The sequence below is a fragment of the Scyliorhinus torazame genome, chromosome 24, assembly GCF_047496885.1.
Source record: "Scyliorhinus torazame isolate Kashiwa2021f chromosome 24, sScyTor2.1, whole genome shotgun sequence".
Taxonomy (NCBI): Eukaryota; Metazoa; Chordata; class Chondrichthyes; order Carcharhiniformes; family Scyliorhinidae; genus Scyliorhinus; species Scyliorhinus torazame.
Window position 1 is genome coordinate 10768842 of NC_092730.1, and position 24402 is coordinate 10793243.

The following is a 24402-nucleotide window of genomic DNA, read 5'->3' on the forward strand; positions in this document are numbered from 1 at the left end:
GTTACAAATCCCGGCCCTGGGGTCGCTGTCCGTGTGGGGTTTGCACATTCTCCCCGTGTTTGCGTGGGTTTCGCCCCCACACAACCCAAAAAGATGTGCGGGGCAGGTGGATTGGCCGCGCTAAATTGCCCCTTAATTGGGGAGAAAAATGAATTGGGGACTCTAAATTTATTATTTTTGTAAAAAAGAGCGAGAGGGGTTGTATTTTTTTTGTATTTAATTGATAAATTTGGATCAAAACATTGCTTTAAATCAACTAAATCAATGATAGTTGTTCTGAGTTGACCTGAGGCCTGTTGTCCAGAGGTGACCACCCAGGCCTCTGACCTCACTCAACATGGCCGCCGTGCCCCTCATCCGGGTCCTCGGAGTGCGGGGCGTTTTTGTCCTATGGTCGCCGCCTTTGCTCGTCCTCGCCGGCGGGCCGTGGATTGGACGCTGCCGCTGCCAATCATCACCACGACGTGGCCGATTGGCCGCCGCCGCTGTCCGTCATCCCGAGGTGCCGCTGATTGGCCATCCCCGCGGTGCCGTTACCGCCCCCCTCCCCCACCCCGGAGGGGGCGGGGCCACGGCTCCGACCGGAAGTGGGTGCTTGGCTGACTGGCCAAGGCTGCAGCTGGTGGGGGGGAGGGGAGGACAGGTCAGGATTGACCACAGTTGGGGTCAGTTGGCCTCAGTCTGGGCCTCTGGTTCAGTAGGGGTCAGTCAGCCTCAGTTTGGGCCTCTTGACCACAGTAGGGGTCAGTCAGCCTCAGTTTGGGCCTCTTGACCACAGTAGGGGTCAGTCAGCCTCACTCTGGGCCTGTTGACCACAATAGGGGTCAGACAGCCTCAGTTTGGGCCTCTTGACCACAGTAGGGGTCAGACAGCCTCAGTTTGGGCCACTTGACCACAGTAGGGGTCAGACAGCCTCAGTTTGGGCCTCTTGACCACAGTAGTGGTCAGTCAGCCTCACTCTGGGCCTGTTGACCACAATAGGGGTCAGACAGCCTCAGTTTGGGTCTGTTGACCACAATAGGGGTCAGACAGCCTCAGTTTGGGCCTCTTGACCACAGTAGGGGTCAGTCAGCCTCACTCTGGGCTTCTTGACCACAGTAGGGGTCAGTTAACATCTGTAGGGGTCAGTTAACCTCAGCCTGCGTCATTAAACCCCAGTTTGGGTCAGTTGACCTCAGTGGGGTCAGTTAACATCTGTAGGGGTCAGTTGACCGCAGTAGGGGTCGGTTAACCTCAGGTTGGCGCAGGTGATCTCAAGTGGGGTCAGTTGACCTTAAGGGAATTTCAGTTAACCTCTGGTTGGTCAAGTTCACCTTGGTGGGGTGGGGGTGGGCAGTGGTCAGAGCTGACCTCAAGAGGAGTGGATTGAACCCAAATTGGTCTCAGTTGACCTCAACCAGAGTCAGCGGGCCCTCCCAGGTAACCTCCATTGGTCCCAGACAAGTCCCGAAGAGCATGGGGGTGCTGGAACAGTTTGAACTTGCTCTCTGCGTCCCCCTCTGCATGACCTCCATCATGACCCTGTCGGTCTCCCTGGAGATGGTCTATGTCATCCTCAATGACCCTCGTTTGGCTCCTACCCCCCGAGTGGCGAGCGGATCACTGGGTCTGGCCACTGAACCCTGGGGTCCTCTGGGCCCTCTGGCAGTGGGACCTGCCCCGGGCCTGGCCCTGGGGGCTTCGCGTGTCCTTCACCTCGCCTTCCTGGCCTACATCTTGGGCAACATTATTGGCAACCTTTGCCTCTTCATCAGAAGGAATCCCAGCATCCGTGGAGTGTTCCTGTCCGGACAGGCACTGGGACAGGGATGGGGGTATGTATCTGGCATCGAGAGGAGCTGAGGGTCGTAAATGTTAGTTGGCACTGATTGGGGTGGGGTGAGAGACAAAAAATGGCAGAGAATGGGAATGGGGTTTGTGTCCATTGGGATTGTGGACAGTGGGACTGAACGGGAAGGGGTTTGGGTTCATTGGGATTGTGGACAGTGGGAGTGAACGGGAAGGGGTTTGGGTCCATTGGGATTGTGGACAGTGGGAGTGAACGGGAAGGGGTTTGGGTCCATTGGGATTGTGTACGGTGCGAGTGAACGGGAAGGGGTTTGGGTCCATTGGGATTGTGGACAGTGGGGGTGAACGGGAAGGGGTTTGGGTCCATTGGGATTGTGGACAGTGGGAGTGAACGGGAAGGGGTTTGGGTCCATTGGGATTGTGGACAGTGGGAGTGAACGAGAAGAGGTTTGGGTCCATTGGGATTGTGGACAGTGGGTGTGAACGGGAAGGGGTTTGGGTCCATTGGGATTGTGGACAGTGGGAGTGAACGGGAAGGGGTTTGGGTCCATTGGGATTGTGGACAGTGGGAGTGAACGGGAAGGGGTTTGGGTCCATTGGGATTGTGGACAGTGGGAGTGAACGGGAAGGGGTTTGGGTCCATTGGGATTGTGGACAGTGGGAGTGAACGGGAATGGGTTTGGGTCCATTGGGATTGTGGACAGTGGGAGTGAACGGGAAGGGGTTTGGGTCCATTGGGATTGTGGACAGTGGGAGTGAACGGGAAGGGGTTTGGGTCCATTGGGATTGTGGAAGTGAACGGGAAGGGGTTTGGGTCCATTGGGAAGGTGACTTTGAGACCATTTGTGATGGACCGAGCAGTGGGAATGTATCCCTGTGGAATGGATGGGGGATGTCCGTGGTGATGAAGCGTGTGTGTGTGAACTCTGCAAAGGATGAGTGAGGTAATCCGGAGTGTCTTTTCCTCACAGGTATTGTTATGCGTGTGAATCGCACGTACCCCAACGCTGCTCGCACTGCGATGACTGCAAGGTGTGCGTCCTGCGCCGGGACCACCACTGTGTCTTCTTTGGCCAGTGTGTGGGTCATGCCAACTATCGCTACTTCCTCTGCTGCATCACCCACCTCTGGCTGGGTCTCCTGTACGCCATCGTCCTCAACACTGAGATCTTCATGGAGTTTCTACAGGAGGGAATCTCCCTGCACAGTCTCTTCTTGCTCATCATGCCATGGGCCATGTTGATTACAGGTGAGATTGAACAGAGAATGGATGTCTCGGACTCACAACCCCTCCCTCACGCATACCCCCGCCCCAACTCGGAGTGTGGGATACGGAGCCCGGGACTGTGCGCAGTAACTCCGAGTGTGGGATATGGAGACCGGGACTGTGCGCAGTAACTCCGAGTGTGGGATACGGAGACCGGGACTGTGCGCAGTAACTCGAGTGTGGGATACGGAGACCGGGACTGTGCGCAGTAACTCCGAGTATGGGATACGGAGACCGGGACTGTGTGCAGTAAATCTGAGTGTGGGATATGGAGACCGGGACTGTGGGCAGTAACTCCGAGTGTGGGATACGGATACCGGGACTGTGCGCAGTAACTCCGAGTGTGGGATACGGAGACCGGGACTGTGCGCAGTAACTCGAGTGTGGGATACGGAGACCGGGACTGTGCGCAGTAACTCCGAGTATGGGATGCGGAGACCGGGACTGCGCAGTAACTCCGAGTGTGAGATACATGGACTGGGACTGTGCGCAGTAACTCCGAGTGTGGGATACGGAGACCGGGACTGTGCGCAGTAACTCCGAGTGTCGGATACGGAGACCGGGACTGTGCGCAGTAACTCGAGTGTGGGATACGGAGACCGGGACTGTGCGCAGTAACTCCGAGTGTGGGATACGGAGACTGGGACTGTGCGCAGTAACTCCGAGTGTGGGATACGGAGACCGGGACTGTGCGCAGTAACCCCGAGTGTGGGATACGGAGACCGGGACTGTGCGCAGTAACCCCGAGTGTGGGATACGGAGACCGGGACTGTGCGCAGTAACTCCGAGTGTGGGATATCCTGGGTTTAACGCAGTGTCCCGGCTGTTCGGTGGTGTATAATGTGTTTGTTATTTGTTGACGGTTTCTGTTAACGCTGCCGTTCCCTGTCTCTTATTCCTCTGCCCGTACAGGTCAAGTCAGCCTCAATGCCTTCTGGTTTGCCTTTGTGGCTGACACGTGTGTGGTGGGATTCCTTTTCGTCTCAGCCTTCCTGCTCTTCCACCTGCAGCTCCTGTGGCGAGGGCAGACCACCCGGGAGTGGAGCGCCGGGCGGCACGGGCTCTACGACCTGGGTTGGCGCAGGAACGTGATCGAGCTGTTGGGGCAACGCTGGTACCTGGCCTGGCTCTGCCCCCTCATCCCCTCCTCGCTGCCCGGCGATGGGGTCACCTTCGAGATCAGGCCGCTACCAGCCCACAAGCCCACAAGCCTGTTCTGATCAACCCTCGTCCGCAGACCTCACCAGGTAAGCGAGAAGAGAGGGGGCAGGGGGTAGGAACGGGGACAGTTGACCAGGGCAGTCTTGGGGCGGATAGAGTTCAAATCGGAGGACAGGGTGGAAGAACGCTCCCCTCCCCCCCCATCTCTCCGGCTCCTCCCCCCCATCTCACCGGCTCCTCTTTTCCCCCCCCCCCCATCTCTCCGGCTCCCCCCCCCCCCCCCCCCGCCCATCTCACCCCAGTGGCCTTCCCTGCTCTACTAATAACAGTTGCATCCTTCCATTGACTAGACCCTTCAGGCAAGTATGTCACTTTTGTACCAACTTTTGGCAGTTGCCCTTTCGGAAAAATGGCCTGTTCTAATTCATCAGAAGTGTTGTGTTCCTCCACAGAAACCCTGTCTATATCAGTTAATTGGTCCTCATAGTTCTGTAACGTGTACCAGATGACTCTGGTTCCTCGTCATGTCTGTCTGCTCTGTCTAAATTTGAAAATTTGTAATCTGTACCCATTATCCTTGATGAATGTACCCTAACAGTTTGATTACCATGCTGCAAAATAATTGTTTTGCCATCTATGCCTATGATCTTCCCTGGGCCTTTCCATTCATTAGAATTGTCTCTCTTATAGTATACCATGCCTCCTTGCTGAAAAACGGCATCTGATGGCCGTACGTTATGTCTTAAAGCTCTGTGAATTCTTTCAGAGATTTCTGCTTCCAAAAAAGCTTTTCTACTGCTATGTAATGCATTTAAATGTTCAGCAAAACCAGAGCTAATTGTAGTCCCCTCCCAAGCTGGAGGCTGGTCATCCAAAATGGACGGAATTTTAGGATTTCTACCAAACACTAATTGATAAGGACTATAGCCCCCAACCATCTGCAATGAATTCTTTGCATGTACCGCCCATGCTAAAGCTGAATTTAGCCTGCAATTTGGTCGATCTGCCAACATTTTCCGAAGCATGTCATCGATGACAGCATGATTTCTTTCACAGGCACCATTACTAAATGGGCTTTCTGCAGCCGTATTCATAACTCTAATATTCATGTTTTCACACATATCCCTAAACCCATCATTAGCAAATTCTCCCCCATTGTCCGTAAGGAATTTTGCCGGTGGACCCATTCCTGTCCCTGTCCATTTTGCCACGATTTGATCCAGAATTACTCTCTTTTCTTTACTTCGTACAATCTGGTTGCTAAATCTACAAAATGCAAAATAAATCTATTTGCTTTATCCCAAATCTTAAAGTCCATGGCCACAATGTTGTTAAAATCCCAGGCCAAAGGTAGGGTTACTATCGGTCGTGCTGGTGTCCTTCTGTACTTCCTATAAACTTCACAGCGATCACTAACCTGTTCTATCAGTTTAGTAGAGTCGTCATCCCTTACCCCTGCATCCTTTAATACATTTTTCAGCCTCCGAGGAGACGGATGTGCAAATTGCCTATGCAGTTTTAATACCACAAGCTTTTTATCAGTTAAAGTCCCATTTTCAACTGCCATTAACACATCCTTAACCACTCTACTTGAAATATTATTTGTCAGTAATGGAATTCAATAGTGTCCCGACTGTGTAAATTGTAAGTCCACCGTCTTTCCAAAAACTGTTGCCTTATCCTGTTCCATATCCAGTTTCGTGTGTGCTTTCTTCATTGACGGTCTGCTCAGAAGCAAAGGTATCTCACTTGATACAATATCCGTGCTAATGAAATGATTCACTCCGGCAATATTGCAAGGGATCACCACTCTTTTCAGCGACTTCAGAGTATTATCATCCCCAAACCTGAAACTTGTGGAACTTTCAAATTCCTTAACCTTGTTACGATTTTCAGCATTCAAAGAGTCCAGGTAACATTTTAACCAGTCAATTCCACACACAGTAGGTGTGCAGCCACTGTCCAATACAGCACAGTTGAAGGATTCTGCAACCAACACCCTCATTACCGGCGTAAAACTGCTTGTCAATAGGACAATACCTTCTTTCTGGTCACTATCCTTTTCCTCTTCTGACTCTTCCGTGTCATGTGTCGCTTCAAACACTCTATTATAACGAGTTGGACAGTTGAAAGCATAATGGTATTGAGAGTCACATCGAAAACATCGATTTATCATGCCCCGTGCATTTCTGGGGTTCATCTTCCTATTGTAGGTTCTAACTGGGTTTCTGTCTTCATAATTTCCTTGTCTCAGTCTCCTTCTATAATCTTGAGCCCTGTTCGTAGCCGTACGATTTCGCTATCCTGTTACTAGTGTATCTTCCATATTCTGCCTTATTGCAGGCTGACCTATTTGGGTCATCAGAGCCATCGGAATCAAATGTTTCCCCAGAAACCTTTGTAAAGCTTTTATCATCTGTTCGAATAAGGTATCCTTATCAGTAAACTGAACTCCTGTCAAAACCAGGAGCCTATCCATGTTGCTCACTCTAGCACAGTCAAGTAATTTAAAGGCCAACACAGACTGTGGAAATTCCAGGTTGTGTTTCCGCAGCCTTTTATATAGTCTGCCAAATTCCATTATATAGTCTTCCATGGAGATATCCTCCATTTTCCAGAACTTATCAAAATCCGACCATGCTTCATTCATAGAATTTCATAGAATTTACAGTGCAGAAAGAGGCCATTCAGCCCATCGAGTCTGCACCGGCTCTTGGAAAGAGCACCCTACCCAAGCCCACACCTCCACCCTATCCCCGTAACCCAGTAACCCCACCCAACACTAAGGGCAATTTTGGACACTAAGGGCAATTTATCATGGCCAATCCACCTAACCTGCACGTCTTTGGACTGTGGGAGGAAACCGGAGCACCCGGAGGAAACCCACGCAGACACGGGGAGGATGTGCAGACTCCGCACAGATAGTGACCCAAGCCGGAATCGAACCTGGGACCCTGGAGCTGTGAAGCAATTGTGCTATCCACAATGCTACCATGCTGCCCATTTTAAAAAATAAATTCTATGACTATTCCTAATCGCCAATGATTGACGATCTGTCCGTGATTGGAGGACCGACCTGCCCACGTCTCTACCTCTCACTGCATTAGATGCTCGCGTCTCCTGTAACCCCAATGCCAATACAGAAATGATCACAAGAATATCAATTCATTTCAGGCTTTGCACTTAACTTGTAAATCTTATCCATATAATGTAATAAAGTCTCCAGACCTTCTTCTGAGTCTAACTCTTCCAATTCCAGCTCAGAAAGCACTTTGTTTCGGATTTTACTGCCATATGGTAGAGAAAGAGTCAATGCCATACCTTGTTTTCTCTTTCCCAAAGCAGTTACCTTAGTCCACATAACTACTGCACTTCTCCATTGGTCGTGCGATTCCCTTTCAGAGAATAAGGGAGGATAGTCATATCCAGCCACCTTTATCCTCGGCTCAGCCATATATCCCTTTTTTTTTTCCTTTTCTCACTCACTCCTTGGTTTGATCTGGGAAAGTTGTATCTTTCCACCCTTCACATTTACACAGCAACCAGCCTCTGCTACCAATTGTTGGACGTTTTAGTTGCTGTGATATGAAGAGTCTAAAGTTCTATTCCTTTTTCACAAACCCACATTTATTTCATTCCAACAGCCTTTGCACAAAACTCTCCCTATTCATCACCTGCCAGAGGCCACCTGAAGCCCCTTTACATATCAGTGTCAATTAATGGATACTTAACAGAAATGAGACAACTAATTGCAATGTCCCTCCACCCATTACTTAACACCGGCTCCTCGTCCCCCCATCTCTCCGGCTCCTCTACCCCCATCTCTCCGGCTCCTCTCCCCCCATCTCTCCGCTCCTCTCCCCCATCTCTCCGGCTCCTCCCCTCCATCTCTCCGGGTCCTCTCCCCCCATCTCTCCGGCTCCTCTCCCCCATCTCTCCGCTCCTCTCCCCCATCTCTCCGGCTCCTCCCCCCCCATCTCTCCGGCTCCTCTCCCCCCCATCTCTCCGGCTCCTCTCCCCACATCTCTCCGGCTCCTCTCCTCCCATCTCTCCGGCTCCTCTCCCCCCATCTCTCCGGCTCCTCTCCCCCCATCCGGCTCTTCTCACCCCCGTCTCCCTCTCTCTTTCTCTCTCTCTCTCTCTCTCTCTGCCCATCTCCCTGTCTTTCTCTTTTTCGCTCTCTGTCTTTCTGTCTCTCTGTCTCACTCTTTCTCTCTCTGGCTCTCTCTCTCTGCCTCTCTCTCTCTGGCTCTCTATCACTGTCCCTGTGTGTCTCCCTGTATGTCTCTGTCTGTCTCTCTCTCTCTCTGTCTCTGCCTCTCTCTCTGTCTGTGTCTCTCTCTCTGTCTGTGTCTCTCTCTCTGTCTCTCTCTCTCTCTCACTCTCTCTCTCTGTCTCTCTCTCTCTTTGTCTGTCTCTCTCTCTGTCTCTCTCACCGCCCCCTACCTCTGACAGTGCCACACTCCCTCAGCACTGACCCTCTGACAGTGCGGCGCTCCCTCAGTACTGACCCACTGACAGTGCGGCACTCCCTCAGTACTGACCCTCTGACAGTGCCGCACTCCCTCAGTACTGACCCTCTGACAGTGCAGCACTCCCTCAGTACCGACCCACTGACAGTGCGGCACTCCCTCAGTACTGACCCTCTGACAGTGCAGCACTCCCTCAGTACTAACCCTCTGACAGTGCGGCGCTCCCTCAGTACCTACCCTCTGACAGTGCAGCACTCCCTCAGTACTGACCCTCTGACAGTGCGGCGCTCCCTCAGTACTGACCCTCTGACAGTGCAGCACTCCCTCAGTACTGACCCTCTGACAGTGCAGCACTCCCTCAGTACTGACCCTCTGACAGTGCGGCACTCCCTCAGTACTGACCCTCTGACAGTGCAGCACTCCCTCAGTACTGACCCTCTGACAGTGCGGCGCTCCCTCAGTACTGACCCTATGACAGTGCGGCGCTCCCTCAGTACTGACCCTCTGACAGTGCGGCACTCCCTCAGTACTGACCCTCTGACAGTGCGGCACTCCCTCAGTACTGACCCTCTGACAGTGCGGCGCTCCCTCAGTACCTACCCTCTGACAGTGCAGCACTCCCTCAGTACTGACCCTCTGACAGTGCAGCACTCCCTCAGTACTGACCCTCTGACAGTGCAGCACTCCCTCAGTACTGACCCTCTGACAGTGCGGCACTCCCTCAGTACTGACCCTCTGACAGTGCAGCACTCCCTCAGTACTGACCGTCTGACAGTGCGGCACTCCCTCAATACTGACCCTCTGACAGTGCGGCGCTTCCTCAGTACTGACCCTCCGACAGTGCGGCACTCCCTCAGTACTGACCCTCTGACAGTGCGGCGCTCCCTCAGTACTGACCCTCTGACAGTGCGGCACTCCCTCAGTACTGACCCTCTGACAGTGCGGCACTCCCTCAATACTGACCCTCTGACAGTGCAGCACTCCCTCAGTACTGACCCTCTGACAGTGCGTCACTCCCTCAGTACTGACCCTCTGACAGTGCGGCACTCCCTCAGTACTGACCCTCTGACAGTGCGGCACTCCCTCAGTACTGACCCTCTGACAGTGCGGCACTCCCTCAGTACTGACCCTCTGACAGTGCGGCACTCCCTCAGTACTGACCCTCTGACAGTGCGGCACTCCCTCAGTACTGACCCTCTGACAGTGCGGCTCTCCCTCAGTACTGACCCTCTGACAGTGCGGCTCTCCCTCAGTACTGACCCTCTGACAGTGCGGCACTCCCTCAGTACTGACCCTCTGACAGTGCGGCACTCCCTCAGTACTGACCCTCTGACAGTGCGGCGCTCCCTCAGTACTGACCCTCTGACAGTGCGGCACTCCCTCAGTACTGACCCTCTGACAGTGCGGCACTCCCTCAGTACTGACCCTCTGACAGTGCGGCACTCCCTCAGTACTGACCCTCTGACAGTGCAGCACTCCCTCAGTACTGACCCTCCCACAGTGCGGCACTCCCTCAGTACTGACCCTCTGACAGTGCGGCACTCCCTCAGTACTGACTCTCTGACAGTGCAGCGCTCCGTCAGTACTGACCCTCTGACAGTGCAGCACTCCCTCAGCACTGACCCTCTGACAGTGCGGCACTCCCTCAGTACTGACCCTCTGACAGTGCGGCACTCCCTCAGTACTGACCCTCTGACAGTGCGGCACTCCCTCAGTACTGACCCTCTGACAGTGCGGCTCTCCCTCAGTACTGACCCTCTGACAGTGCAGCACTCCCTCAGTACTGACCCTCTGACAGTGCGGCACTCCCTCAGTACTGACCCTCTGACAGTGCGGCACTCCCTCAGTACTGACCCTCTGACAGTGCGGCGCTCCCTCAGTACTGACCCTCTGACAGTGCGGCACTCCCTCAGTACTGACCCTCTGACAGTGCGGCACTCCCTCAGTACTGACCCTCTGACAGTGCGGCACTCCCTCAGTACTGACCCTCTGACAGTGCGGCACTCCCTCAGTACTGACCCTCTGACAGTGCTGCACTCCCTCAGTACTGACCCTCTGACAGTGCTGCGCTCCCTCAGTACTGACCCTCTGACAGTGCGGCACTCCCTCAGTACTGACCCTGTGACAGTGCGGCACTCCCTCAGTACTGACCCTCTGACAGTGCGGCACTCCCTCAGTACTGACCCTCTGACAGTGCGGCACTCCCTCAGTACTGACCCTCTGACAGTGCGGCACTCCCTCAGTACTGACCCTCTGACAGTGCGGCACTCCCTCAGTACTGACCCTCTGACAGTGCGGCACTCCCTCAGTACTGACCCTCTGACAGTGCGGCACTCCCTCAGTACTGACCCTCTGACAGTGCGGCACTCCCTCAGTACTGACCCTCTGACAGTGCGGCACTCCCTCAGTACTGACCCTCTGACAGTGCGGCACTCCCTCAGTACTGACCCTCTGACAGTGCGGCACTCCCTCAGTACTGAGCCTCTGACAGTGCTGCACTCCCTCAGTACTGACCCTCTGACAGTGCGGCACTCCCTCAGTACTGACCCTCTGACAGTGCGGCGCTCCCTCAATACTGACCCTCTGACAGTGCGGCACTCCCTCAGTACTGACCCTCTGAGTTTCTGTGTTCACGTTTTTGGAGTGGGTGCGACACTTCGGAACTGGTTGAGTCTGAGACGCGGGTCAGTGTCCTCTCCACTAAATCGCGACCAATGCAGGCTCCCTGTCCAAGGAGGGACATCACTGGAATCCCAGGGCTGAATGGGTTAAATCCCGAGATGAGTCTTCTAGTCCCTCTAGTGTGGGGGATTGAGGAGTGATCGAATCGAGGGAGTTTAAGATGATTTGAGGGAGTTTAAGATGAATCGAGGATTCGATAGGGTCTCGAGAGAATTCCCTTTGGTTCTTCCCATCAATCGGGGGTGTGGGAATCTGGAACTCCCTCACCGTCCCTAAAAGCTGTCGAGGCTGCGGGGGCGGGGGGGGGGTGGGTTTTAATTGGGAATGTCCGGCCCGAGATTGAGAGGTTTGTGTTGGGTAAGGAGGTGAAGGGTTCGGGACCCGAGGTGGGGAGTTGGGGTTAAGATTGCACGGCTCAGAGACGGAATGCTGAGCGGGAGTGGGGGGGTTGGGATATGACCGGAGTCGATCTTCACAGGGAATGATTCTGCTTGCAGGCAGGATGAGGGCTGACGTTCCCGCGATTGGATCCACAACTTCCGGAGTGACTCTGCTGCGGCCCTCCCTCCCACGTCTCCTCCAGGATCGGAGTCCCCCCCCCCCCCACCCCCACTTTGGACTGGTGACTGACCCCGCCGCCGATTCCTTGCCGAACCTGCCGGGCCTGGGTCTGGGAAATCAGGGTAGTCAGTGTCACAATACCCTGGAGAGAGGGGGAGGAGGCGTGAGGGGAGTGGATGCGAGGGGAGGTGAGATTGGAGGGGAGGGGAACCGTGGGTAGGTGAGGGGAGAGGAGGGGAGAGGATGGAAGGGGAGGGGTGGGGAACCGTGGGTAGGTGAGGGGAGGGGAGGAGAGAGGGGAGGGGTTGGGAGGGATGGGGAACCGTGGGGAGGTGAGGGGAGGGGTTGGGAGAGGAGGGGAGGGGAGGGAAGGGGAGGGGTGGGGAACCGTGGGTAGGTAAGGGGAGAGGAGAGAAGGGGAGAGAAGGTGAGGAGAGGGGAGAGGGGGAGGGGAGGGGCAGGGAACTGTGTGTCCCATTCCGCGTGGTTTCCCGGCTATAGAAAGGTGGGAATGTCCCGAAGACCCGGAAAGACGTGGACTTGGTGCAAATCTGCGACTCCCGGCTGTGGCGGACAGCGGGTGGGGGGGGGGGGATTCAAAGTGCCGGGTGGGGGTGCTGGGGGACAATTCGGGGAGTGTTTCTGGACGAATCATGTTTCACTGTGGATGAGTTTTTTCAACAAAGAGATTTCTGATGATTACGATGTGGCTGATTAATATGACGCCCTCCGTGGCCGAACAGCATGCCGCGATGTTTGGTGTTTCTTCACGGACTCCGTGAGCCGGACGTTTTTCTTTCTCCTTTCAAAGGGATGGGCATTTGTTGCCCAGCCCTAATTGCCCAGATCTGAGAGTCTCGCTCGGCCATTGCAGAGGGGGGACAGTGAACCAGTGGACAGGGAGCCAGTGGACAGAGAGCCAGTGGACAGGAGCCAGTGGACAAGGAACCAGGGGACAGGGAGCCAGTGGACAGGGAGCCCGTGGACAGGGAACTAGTGGACAGGGAGCCAGTGGACAGGGAACCAGGGGACAGGGAGCCCGTGGACAGGGAACCAGGGGACAGGGAGCCCGTGGACAGGGAACCAGTGGACAGGGAGCCCGTGGACAGGGAGCAAGGGACAGGGAGCCAGTGGACAGGGAGCCAGTGGACAGGGAGCCAGTGGACAGGGAGCAAGGGACAGGGAGCCCGTGGACAGGGAGCCCGTGGACAGGGAGCCAGTGGACAGGGAGCCAGTGGACAGGGAGCCAGTGGACAGGGAGCAAGGGACAGGGAGCCAGTGGACAGGGAGCCAGTGGACAGGGAGCCAGTGGACAGGGAGCAAGTGGTCGGAGACAGTGGCCAGGGAGCCAGTGGCCAGGCAGCCGGTGGACAGGGAGCCAGTGAACAGGGAGCCAGTGGACAGGGAGCAAGTGGACAGGGAGCAAGTGGTCGGAGCCAGTGGCCAGGGAGCCAGTGGACAGGGAGCCAGTGGACAGGGAGCAAGTGGTCGGAGCCAGTGGACAGGGAGCCAGTGCACAGTGAGCCGGTGGACAGGGAGCCAGTGGACAGGGAGCAAGTGGTCGGAGCCAGTGGCCAGGGAGCCAGTGGACAGGGAGCCAGTGGACAGGGAGCCAGTGGACAGGGAGCCAGTGGACAGCGAGCCAGTGGGCAGGGAGCCAGTGGACAGGGAACCAGGGGACAGGGAGCCAGTGGACAGGGAGCCCGTGGACAGGGAACCAGGGGACAGGGAGCCAGTGGACAGGGAACCAGTGGACAGGGAGCCAGTGGTCAGGGAGCCAGTGGTCAGGGAGCCAGTGGACAGGGAGCCAGCGGACAGGGGGCCAGTGAACAGGGAGTCAGCGGACAGGGAGCCAGTGGACAGGGAGCAAGTGGACAGGGAGATAGTGGCCGGAGCCAGTGGACAGGGAGCCAGTGGACAGGGAGCCAGTGGTCAGGGAGCCAGTGGTCGGAGCCAGTGGACAGGGAGCCGGTGGACAGAGATCCAGTGGACAGGGAGCCAGTGGACAGGGAGCCAGGGGACAGGGAGCCAGTGGACAGGGAGCAAGGGGACAGGGAGCCAGTGGATAGGGAGCCAGTGGACAGGGAGCCAGTGGACAGGGAGCCAGTGGACAGGGAACCAGGGGACAGGGAGCCTGTGGACAGGGAACCAGTGAGCCAGCGAACAAGGGGCAGGGAACCAGTGGGCAGGGAGCCAGTGGACAGGGAGCCAGTGGATAGGGAACCAGTGAGCCAGTGGACAGGGAGCCAGTTGGCAGGGAACCAGTGAACAGGGAGCCAGTGGACAGGGAGCCCGTGGACAGGGAACCAGTGGAGTGAGCCAGTGGACAGTGATCCAGTGAACAGGGAGCCAGCGGACAGGGAGCCAGCGAACAGGGAGCCAGTGGACAGGGAGCCGGTGAACAGGGAGCCAGTGGACAGGGAGCCAGCGAACGGAGACAGTGGACAGGGAACCAGTGGACAGGGAACCAGTGGACAGGGAGCCAGTGGACAGTGAGCCAGTGAACAGGGAGCCAGTGGACAGGGAGCCAGTGGACAGGGAGCCAGTGGAGTGAATCAGTGAACAGGGAGCGAGTGGAGTGAGCCAGTGGACAGGGAGCCAGTGGACAGGGAGCCAGTGGACAGTGAGCCAGTGGACAGGGAGCCAGTGGACAGGGAGCCAGTGGAGTGATACAGTGAACAGGGAGCGAGTGGAGTGAGCCAGTGGACGGAGCCAGTGGACAGGGAGCAAGGGGACAGGGAGCCAATGGACAGGGAGACAGTCGACAGTTCCCCAGTGGACAGTGATCCAGTGGACAGTGATCCGGTGGACAGTGATCTGGTGGACAGTGATCTGGTGGACAGTTCCCCAGTGGGCTGACCCGCAGTGGCCTGTTCCCAGCGGAAAGTACCCCAGTGGACAGTTCCCCAGTGGACAGTTCCCCAGTGGACAGTTCCCCAATGGACAGTTCCCCAATGGACAGTTCCCCAGTGGACAGTCCCCAGTGGACAGTCCCCAGTCGACAGTCCCCAATGGACAGTTCCCCAGTGGACAGTTCCCAGTGGACAGTTTCCAGTGGAGAGTGATCCAGTTGTCAGATCCCTAGTGGACAGCGATCCAGTGGACAGTGATCCGGTGGACAGTTATCTGGTGGGCAGTGATCCGGTGGACAGTTCCACAGTGGTCTGACCCCCAGTGGCCTGTTCCCAGCGGAAAGTACCCCAGTGGACAGTTCCCCAGTGGACAGTTCCCCAGTGGACAGTTCCCCAGTGGACAGTTCCCCAGTGGACAGTTCCCTAGCGGACAGTTCCCTAGTGGACAGTTCCCAGTGGACATGTCCCAGTGGACAGTTCCTAGTGGACAGTGCCCCAGTGGACAGTTCCCCAGTGGACAGTTCCCCAGTGGACAGTTCCCAGTGGACAGTGCACAGTACACCAGTGGATAGTGCTCCATTGGACAGGGCCCCAGTGGGCAGTTCCCCAGTGGGCCGTTCCCCAGTGGGCCGTTTCCCAGTGGGCCGTTTCCCAGTGGGCCGTTTCCCAGTGGGCCGTTTCCCAGTGGGCCGTTCCCCAGTGGGCCGTTCCCCAGTGGACCGTTCCCCAGTGGACAGTTCCCCAGTGGACAGTTCCCCAGTGGACAGTTCCCCAGTGGATAGTGCTCCATTGGACAGGGCCCCAGTGGCAGTTCCCCAGTGGGCCATTCCCCAGTGGGCAGTTCCCCAGTGGACAGTTCCTAGTGGACAGTCACAGGTGCGCAGTTCACAGTGGACAGTTCCCCAGCGGACAGTTCCCCGGTGGACAGCTCCCAGTGGACAGTTCCCCAGTGGACAGTTCCCAGAGGACATTTCCCAGCGGAGAGTCCCCCAGCGGACAGTCCCCCAGCGGACAGTTCCCAGTGGACAGTTCCCCCAGTGGACGGTTCCCCAGTGGACGGTTCCCCGTGGACAGTTCCCCCAGTGGACAGTTCCCAGCCGACAGTTCCCCAGTGGACAGTTCCCCAGTGGACAGTTCCCCAGTGGACAGTTCCCCAGTGGACAGTTCCCCAGTGGACAGTTCCCCAGTGGACAGTTCCCCAGTGGACAGTTCCCCAGTCGACTGTCCCCCAGTCGACAGTCCCCAGTCGACAGTTCCCCAGTGGACAGTTCCCAGTGGACAGTTCCCAGTGGACAGTTCCCAGTGGACAGTTGCCAGTGGACAGTTGCCAGTGGATACTCCCGGAGGACAGTTCCCCAACGGACAGTTCCCAGTGGACAGTTCCCAGTGGACAGTTCCCCAGCGGACAGTTGCCAGTGGATACACCCGGAGGACAGTTCCCCAGTCGACAGTCCCCCAGTCGACAGTCCCCAGTGGACAGTTCCCCAGTGGACAGTTCCCAGTGGACAGTTCCCAGTGGACAGTTGCCAGTGGACAGTTGCCAGTGGACACTCCCGGAGGACAGTTCCCCAGCGGACAGTTCCCAGTGGACAGTTCCCAGTGGACAGTTCCCCAGCGGACAGTTGCCAGTGGATACACCCGGAGGACAGTTCCCCAGCGGACAGTTCCCAGTGGACAGTTCCCAGTGGACAGTTCCCCAGCGGACAGTTCCTAGTGGACAGTCACAGGTGCGCAGTTCACAGTGGACAGTTCCCCAGCGGACAGTTCCCAGGTGGACAGCTCCCAGTGGACAGTTCCCCAGTGGACAGTTCCCCAGTGCACAGTTCCCAGAGGACATTTCCCAGCGGAGAGTCCCCCAGCGGACAGTCCCCCAGCGGACAGTTCCCAGTGGACAGTTCCCCCAGTGGACGGTTCCCCAGTGGACGGTTCCCCGTGGACAGTTCCCCCAGTGGACAGTTCCCAGCCGACAGTTCCCCAGTGGACAGTTCCCCAGTGGACAGTTCCCCAGTGGACAGTTCCCCAGTGGACAGTTCCCCAGTCGACAGTCCCCCAGTCGACAGTCCCCAGTGGACAGTTCCCCAGTGGACAGTTGCCAGTGGACAGTTGCCAGTGGACAGTTGCCAGTGGATACTCCCGGAGGACAGTTCCCCAGTGGACAGTTCCCAGTGGACAGTTCCCAGTGGACAGTTCCCCAGCGGACAGTTGCCAGTGGATACACCCGGAGGACAGTTCCCCAGTCGACAGTCCCCCAGTCGACAGTCCCCAGTGGACAGTTCCCCAGTGGACAGTTCCCAGTGGACAGTTGCCAGTGGACAGTTGCCAGTGGACACTCCCGGAGGACAGTTCCCCAGCGGACAGTTCCCAGTGGACAGTTCCCAGTGGACAGTTCCCCAGCGGACAGTTGCCAGTGGATACACCCGGAGGACAGTTCCCCAGCGGACAGTTCCCAGTGGACAGTTCCCAGTGGACAGTTCCCCAGCGGACAGTTCCCAGTGGACAGTTCCCAGTGGACAGTTCCCCAGTGGACAGTTGCCAGTGAACAGTTGCCAGTGGATACTCCCGGAGGACAGTTCCCCAGTCGACAGTCCCCCAGTTGACAGTCCCCAGTGGACAGTTCCCCAGTGGACAGTTGCCAGTGGACAGTTGCCAGTGGACAGTTGCCAGTGGACACTCCCGGAGGACAGTTCCCCAGCGGACAGTTCCCAGTGGACAGTTCCCAGTGGACAGTTCCCCAGCGGACAGTTGCCAGTGGATACACCCGGAGGACAGTTCCCCAGCAGACAGTTCCCAGTGGACAGTTCCCAGTGGACAGTTCCCCAGCGGACAGTTCCCAGTGGACAGTTCCCAGTGGACAGATCCCCAGTGGACAGTTCCCCAGTGGACAGTTGCCAGTGGATACTCCCGGAGGACAGTTCCCCAGCGGACAGTTCCCAGCGGACAGTTCCCAGTGGACAGTTCCCCAGCGGACAGTTCCCAGTGGACAGTTCCCCAGTGGACAGTTGCCAGTGAACAGTTGCCAGTGGATACTCCCGGAGGACGCTGTGTGATTGGTTGTGCAGGGAGCTGGACACTGAGGAAGCTGTTTATTGTTCAATGATTGAGACTCGATTCAGCTCCCACTCACTTTTCGGGATCTTTATTTAATGTTAAATACAGGAGGGGGTCTGGAATCTGGAGTTGGGGGATTGTCCGGAGACGCCCTCCCACTCCCCCTCCCCAGGCCGGCTCTTGGACGAGTTCATTGCACGTCAGACTTCATGATGTTCTCGTGAGGGGAGGCCTGGGAGAGAATAAAGAACAGAGGAGATTACCCACTTCAACCCAGCAGCACGTTCCCCCCCCCCGCGGACCCCCCTCACTGCGGACCCCCCTCACCGCGGACCCCCCTCACCGCGGACCCCCCTCACCGCGGACCCCCCCCCGCGGACCCCCCTCACTGCGGACCCCCCTCACCGCGGACCCCCCTCACTGCGGACCCCCCCTCACCGCGGACCCCCCCCCCCGCGGACCCCCCTCACTGCGGACCCCCCTCACCGCGGACCCCCCTCACCGCGGACCCCCCTCACCGCGGACCTCCGCCACCGCGGACCCCCTTCACCGCGGACCCCCCTCACCGCGGACCCCCCTCACCGCGGACCCCCCTCACCGCGGACCCCCACCACCGCGGACCCCCCTCACCGCGGACCCCCCTCACCGCGGACCCCCCTCACCGCGGACCCCCCTCACCGCGGACCCCCCTCACCGCGGACCCCCTCACCGCGGACCTCCCCCACCGCGGACCCCCCCCACCGCTGACCCCCCTCACCGCGGAACCCCCCCTCACAGTGAACCCCCCTCACAGTGAACCCCCCTCACAGTGAACCCCCCTCACCGTGAAACCCCCCCACCGTGAAACCCCCCTCACCATGAACCCCCCTCACCGTGAAACCCCCCCTCACAGTGAAACCCCCCTCTCCGTGAACCTCCCTCACCGTGAAACCCCCCTTCACCGTTAACCCCCCCTCACCGTGAAACCCCTCCTCACTGTGAACCCCCTCACCGTGAAACACCCTCACCCGGAACCCCCCTCACCGTGAAACCCCCCTCACCCCCCTCACCGTGAAACCCCCCTCACTGTGAAACCCCCCTCACTGTGAAACCCCCCTCACCCCGAACCCCCCCTCACCGTGACACCCCCCCTCACCCCCCCACACCTCGAACCCCCCCTCACCGTGAAACCCCCCTCAGCCCGAAATCCTCCCTCACCGTGAAACCCCCCTCACCGTGAAACCCCCCCTCACCCCGAACCCCCCCTCACCGTGAACCCCCCCTCACCGTGAAACCCCCCTCACTGTGAAACCCCCCCACCGTGAAACCCCCCCTCACCCCGAACCCCCCCTCACCGTGAAACCCCCCTCGCCGTGAACCCCCCCTCACCGTGAAACCCCCCTCACTGTGAAACCCCCCCACCGTGAAACCCCCCCTCACCGTGAAACCCCCCTCACCGTGAAACCCCCCTCACCGTGAAACCCCCCCTCACCCCGAACCCCCCCTCACCGTGAAACCCCCCTCACCATGAACCCCCCTCACCGTGAAACCCCCCCTCACAGTGAAACCCCCCTCACCGTGAAACCCCCCTCAGCCCGAAACCCCCCCTCACCGTGAAACCCCCCTCACCCCGAATCCCCCCTCACCGAGACAACCCCCTTCACCGTGAACCCCCCCTCACCGTGAAACCCCCCTCACCCCGAATCCCCCCTCACCGAGACAACCCCCTTCACCGTGAACCCCCCTTACCGTGAAACCTCCCTTCACCGGGAACCCCCCCCCTCACCGTGAAACCCCTCCTCACTGTGAACCCCCCTCACCGTGAACCCCCCTCACCGTGAAACCCCCTCACCCGGAACCCCCCTCACCGTGAAACCCCCCTCACCGTGAAACCTCCCCTCACCGTGAACCCCCCTCACCGTGAACCCCCCCTCACCGTGAAACCCCCCTCACCGTGAAACCCCCCCTCGCCCTGAAACCCCCCCTCACCGTGAACCCCCCTCACCATGAACACCCCCTCACCCCGAACCCCCCCTCACCGTGAAACCCCCCCTCACCCCCCTCACCCCGAACCCCCCTCACCGTGAAACCCCCCTCACCCTGAAACCCCCCCTCACCGTGACCCCCCCTCACCCCGAACCCCCCCTCACCGTGAAACCCCCCCTCACCGTGAAACCCCCCTTCACCGTGAACCCCCCCTCACCGTGAAACCCCTCCTCACTGTGAACCCCCCCTCATTGAGAAACCCCCTCACCCCGAACCCCCCTCACCGCGGACCCCCCTCACCCCCCCTCACCGTGAAACCCCCCTTAACCGTGAACCCCCCCTCACAGTGAACCCCCCTCACAGTGAACCCCCCTCACCGTGAAACCCCCCCTCACCGTGACCCCCCTCACCATGAAACCCCCCCTCACCGTGAACCCCCACTCACCATTAACCCCCCTCACCCCGAACCCCCGTCACCGTGAAACCCCCCTCACCCCGAACCCCCGTCACCGTGAAACCCCCCTCAGCCCGAAACCCCCCCTCACCGTGAAACCCCCATCTCCGTGAAACCCCCCTCACACCAAACCCCCCTGACCGTGAAACCCCCCCTCACCGTGAAACCCCCCTCACCCCCCCTCACCGTGAAACCCCCCCTCACCGTGAAACCCCCCTCACCCCGAAACCCCCCCTCACCGTGAAACCCCCATCTCCGTGAAACCCCCCTCACACCAAACCCCCCTGACCGTGAAACCCCCCCTCACCGTGAAACCCCCCTCACCCCCCCTCACCGTGAAACCCCCCCTCACCGTGAAACCCCCCCTCACCGTGAAACCCCCCTCACCGTGAAACCCCCATCTCCGTGAAACCCCCCTCACACCAAACCCCCCTGACCGTGAAACCCCCCCTCACCGTGAAACCCCCCTCACCACCCCTCACCGTGAAACCCCCCTTAACCGCGAACCCCCCCTCACAGTGAACCCCCCTCACAATGAACCCCCCTCACAGTGAACCCCCCGCACCGTGAAACCCCCCCCTCACCCCGAACCCCCCCTCACTGTGAAACCCCCCCTCACCGTGAAACCCCCCCTCACCGTGAACCCCCCTCACCGTGAACCCCCCTCACCGTGAACCCCCCTCACCGTGAAACCCCCCTCACCGTGAAACCCCCCCTCGCCCTGAAACCCCCCCTCACCGTGAACCCCCCTCACCATGAACACCCCCTCACCCCGAACCCCCCCTCACTGTGAAACCCCCCCTCACCCCTCACCCCCCTCACCCCGAACCTCCCCTCACCGTGAAACCCCCCTCACCCTGAAACCCCCCCTCACCGTGACCCCCCCTCACCCCGAACCCCCCCTCACCGTGAAACCCCCCCTCACCGTGAAACCCCCCTTCACCGTGAACCCCCCCTCACCGTGAAACCCCTCCTCACTGTGAACCCCCCCTCACTGAGAAACCCCCTCACCCCGAACCCCCCTCACCGCGGACCCCCCTCACCCCCCCTCACCGTGAAACCCCCCTTAACCGTGAACCCCCCCTCACAGTGAACCCCCCTCACAGTGAACCCCCCTCACCGTGAAACCCCCCCTCACCGTGACCCCCCTCACCATGAAACCCCCCCTCACCGTGAACCCCCACTCACCATTAACCCCCCTCACCCCGAACCCCCCCTCACCGTGACCCCCCTCACCATGAAACCCCCCCTCACCGTGAACCCCCACTCACCATTAACCCCCCTCACCCCGAACCCCCCCTCACCGTGACCCCCCTCACCATGAAACCCCCCGTCACCGTGAAACCCCCCTCACCCCGAACCCCCGTCACCGTGAAACCCCCCTCACCCCGAACCCCCGTCACCGTGAAACCCCCCTCAGCCCGAAACCCCCCCTCACCGTGAAACCCCACTCACCGTGAAACCCCCCTCACCCCGAAACCCCCCCTCACCGTGAAACCCCCCTCACCCCGAAACCCCCCCTCACCGTGAAACCCCCATCTCCGTGAAACCCCCCTCACACCAAACCCCCCTGACCGTGAAACCCCCCCTCACCGTGAAACCCCCCTCACCCCCCCTCACCGTGAAACCCCCCCTCACCGTGAAACCCCCCCTCACCGTGAAACCCCCCTCACCGTGAAACCCCCATCTCTGTGAAACCCCCCTCACACCAAACCCCCCTGACCGTGAAACCCCCCCTCACCGTGAAACCCCCCTCACCCCCCCTCACCGTGAAACCCCCCTTAACCGCGAACCCCCCCTCACAGTGAACCCCCCGCACCGTGAAACCCCCCCCTCACCCCGAACCCCCCCTCACTGTGAAACCCCCCCTCACCGTGAAACCCCCCCTCACCGTGAACCCCCACTCACCATTAACCCCCCTCACCGCAAAACCCCCCCTCACCCTGAACCCCCGTCACTGTGAAACCCCCCTCAGCCCGAAACAACCCCCTCACCCCGAACCCCCCTCACCGTGAAACCCCCCTCACCCCGAACCCCCCTCACCGTGAAACCCCCCTCAGCCCGAAACCCCCCCTCACCGTGAAACCCCCCTCACCGTGAAACCCCCCCTCGCCCCCCTCACCGTGAAACCCCCCTCAGCCCGAAACCCCCCCTCACCGTGAAACCCCCCCTCACCGTGAACCCCCCCTCACCGTGAAACCCCCCCACCGTGAAACCCCCCTCACCATGAACCCCCCTCACCGTGATCCCCCCCCTCACAGTGAACCCCCCTCACCGTGAAACCCCCCTCACCGTGAAACCCCCCTCACCCCGAATCCCCCCTCACCGTGAAACACCCCTCACCGTGAACCCCCCTCACCGTGAAACCCCCCTCACCGTGAAACCCCCCTCACCCCGAATCCCCCCTCACCGTGAAACACCCCTCACTGTGAACCCCCCTCACTGAGAAACCCCCTCACCCGGAACCCCCCTCACCGTGAAACCCCCTCACCCGGAACCCCCCTCACCGTGAAACCCCCCTCACCGTGAAACCCCCTCACCGTGAAACCCCCCCTCACCGTGAACCCCCCTTCACCGTGAACCCCCCTCACCGTGAAACCCCCCTCACCGTGAACCCCCCTTCACCGTGAACCCCCCTCACCGTGAAACCCCCCTCACCCCGAACCCCCCTCACCGTGAAACCCCCCTCACCCCCCTCACCGTGAAACCCCCCCTCACCGTGAACCCCCCTTCACCGTGAACCCCCCTCACCGTGAAACCCCCCTCACCGTGAACCCCCCTTCACCGTGAACCCCCCTCACCGTGAAACCCCCCTCACCCCGAACCCCCCTCACCGTGAAACCCCCCTCACCCCCCTCACCGTGAAACCCCCCCCACACCTCGAACCCCCCCACACCTCGAACCCCCCCTCACCGTGAAACCCCCCCTCACCCCGAAACCCCCCCCTCACCGTGACCCCCCCTCACCCCGAACCCCCCCTCACCGTGAAACACCCCTAAGCCCGAAACCCCCCCTCACCGTGAAACCCCCCCTCACCCCCCCCGCACCTCGAACCCCCCCTCACCGTGAAACCCCCCCTCACCTCGAAACCCCCCCTCACTGTGACCCCCCCGAACCCCGAACCCCCCCTCACCGTGAAACCCCCCTCAGCCCGAAACCCTCCCTCACCGTGAAACCCCCATCACCGTGAAACCCCCCCTCACTCCGAACCCCCCCTCACCGTGAACCCCCCCTCACCGTGAAACCCCCTTCACCCCCCTCACCATGAACCCCCCTCACAGTGAAACCCCCCTCACCGTGAAACCCCCCCTCACAGTGAAACCCCCACTCACCATTAACCCCCCTCACCGCGAAACCCCCCCTCACCCCGAACCCCCCGTCACCGTGAAACCCCCCTCACTGTGAAACCCCCCTCACCGTGAAACCCCCCCTCACCCCCCTCACCGTGAAACCCCCCTCAGCCCGAAACCCCCCCTCACCGTGAAACCCCCCTCACCGTGAAACCCCCCTCACCGTGAAACCCCCCTCACTGTGAAACCCCCCTCACCGTGAAACCCCCCCTCAGCCCGAAACCCCCCCTCACCGTGAAACCCCCCTCACCGTGAAACCCCCCTCACCGTGAAACCCACCCCTCACCCCGAATCCCCCCTCACCGTGACACCCCCTTCACCGTGAACCCCCCTCACCGTGAAACCCCCCTTCACCGGGAACCCCCCCCTCACCGTGAAACCCCCTCACCCGGAACCCCCCTCACCGTGAAACCCCCCTCACCGTGAAACCCCCCCTCACCGTGAATCCCCCTCACCCCGAACCCCCCCTCACCGTGAAACCCCCCCTCACCCCGAACCCCCCGTCACCGTGAAACCCCCCTCACTGTAAAACCCCACTCACCGTGAAACCCCCCTCAGCCCGAAACCCCCCCTCACCGTGAAACCCACCCCTCACCCCGAATCCCCCCTCACCGTGACACCCCCCTTCACCGTTAACCCCCCTCACCGCGAAACCCCCCTTCACCGGGAACCCCCCCCTCACCGTGAAACCCCTCCTCACTGTGAACCCCCCTCACCGGGAAACCCCCTCACCCGGAACCCCCCTCACCGTGAAACCCCCCCTCACCGTGAAACCCCCGTCACCCCGAACCCCCCCTCACCG

At 59.4% G+C, this 24402-nt stretch overlaps 2 protein-coding genes across 2 annotated transcripts in view; one reads left to right on the forward strand and one right to left on the reverse strand.

The window, feature by feature from the left end:
• Nucleotides 1–593: 593 nt before the first annotated feature.
• zdhhc24 (zDHHC palmitoyltransferase 24) lies at nucleotides 594–12114 on the forward strand. Its single transcript, XM_072489344.1, has 4 exons — nucleotides 594–1814; nucleotides 2760–3037; nucleotides 3968–4302; nucleotides 11868–12114. Exons 1-3 carry the CDS (start codon nucleotides 1456–1458, stop codon nucleotides 4273–4275), a joined length of 945 nt encoding a protein of 314 aa, XP_072345445.1. The 5' UTR covers nucleotides 594–1455; the 3' UTR covers nucleotides 4276–4302; nucleotides 11868–12114.
• A 5804-nt stretch (nucleotides 12115–17918) lies between these two features.
• LOC140400091 (cation channel sperm-associated protein 1-like) overlaps nucleotides 17919–24402 on the reverse strand; it is a 62558-nt gene continuing 56074 nt past the window's right edge. The window contains exon 9 of the mRNA XM_072489565.1: nucleotides 17919–18063. Within this exon, the coding sequence (XP_072345666.1) occupies nucleotides 18022–18063 (42 nt within the window). The 3' untranslated portion in view covers nucleotides 17919–18021. The remainder of the gene's footprint in view (nucleotides 18064–24402) is intronic.

Excerpts from the sequence above, each read along its gene's own strand:
- zdhhc24 (XM_072489344.1), top strand. The coding sequence starts at position 1,456 with ATGGGGGTGCTGGAACAGTTTGAACTTGCTCTCTGCGTCCCCCTCTGC. Across the intron at positions 1,815-2,759 it reads GCACTGGGACAGGGATGGGG|GTATTGTTATGCGTGTGAAT; the intron begins GTATGTATCTGG and ends TTTTCCTCACAG. Across the intron at positions 3,038-3,967 it reads ATGGGCCATGTTGATTACAG|GTCAAGTCAGCCTCAATGCC; the intron begins GTGAGATTGAAC and ends CTGCCCGTACAG.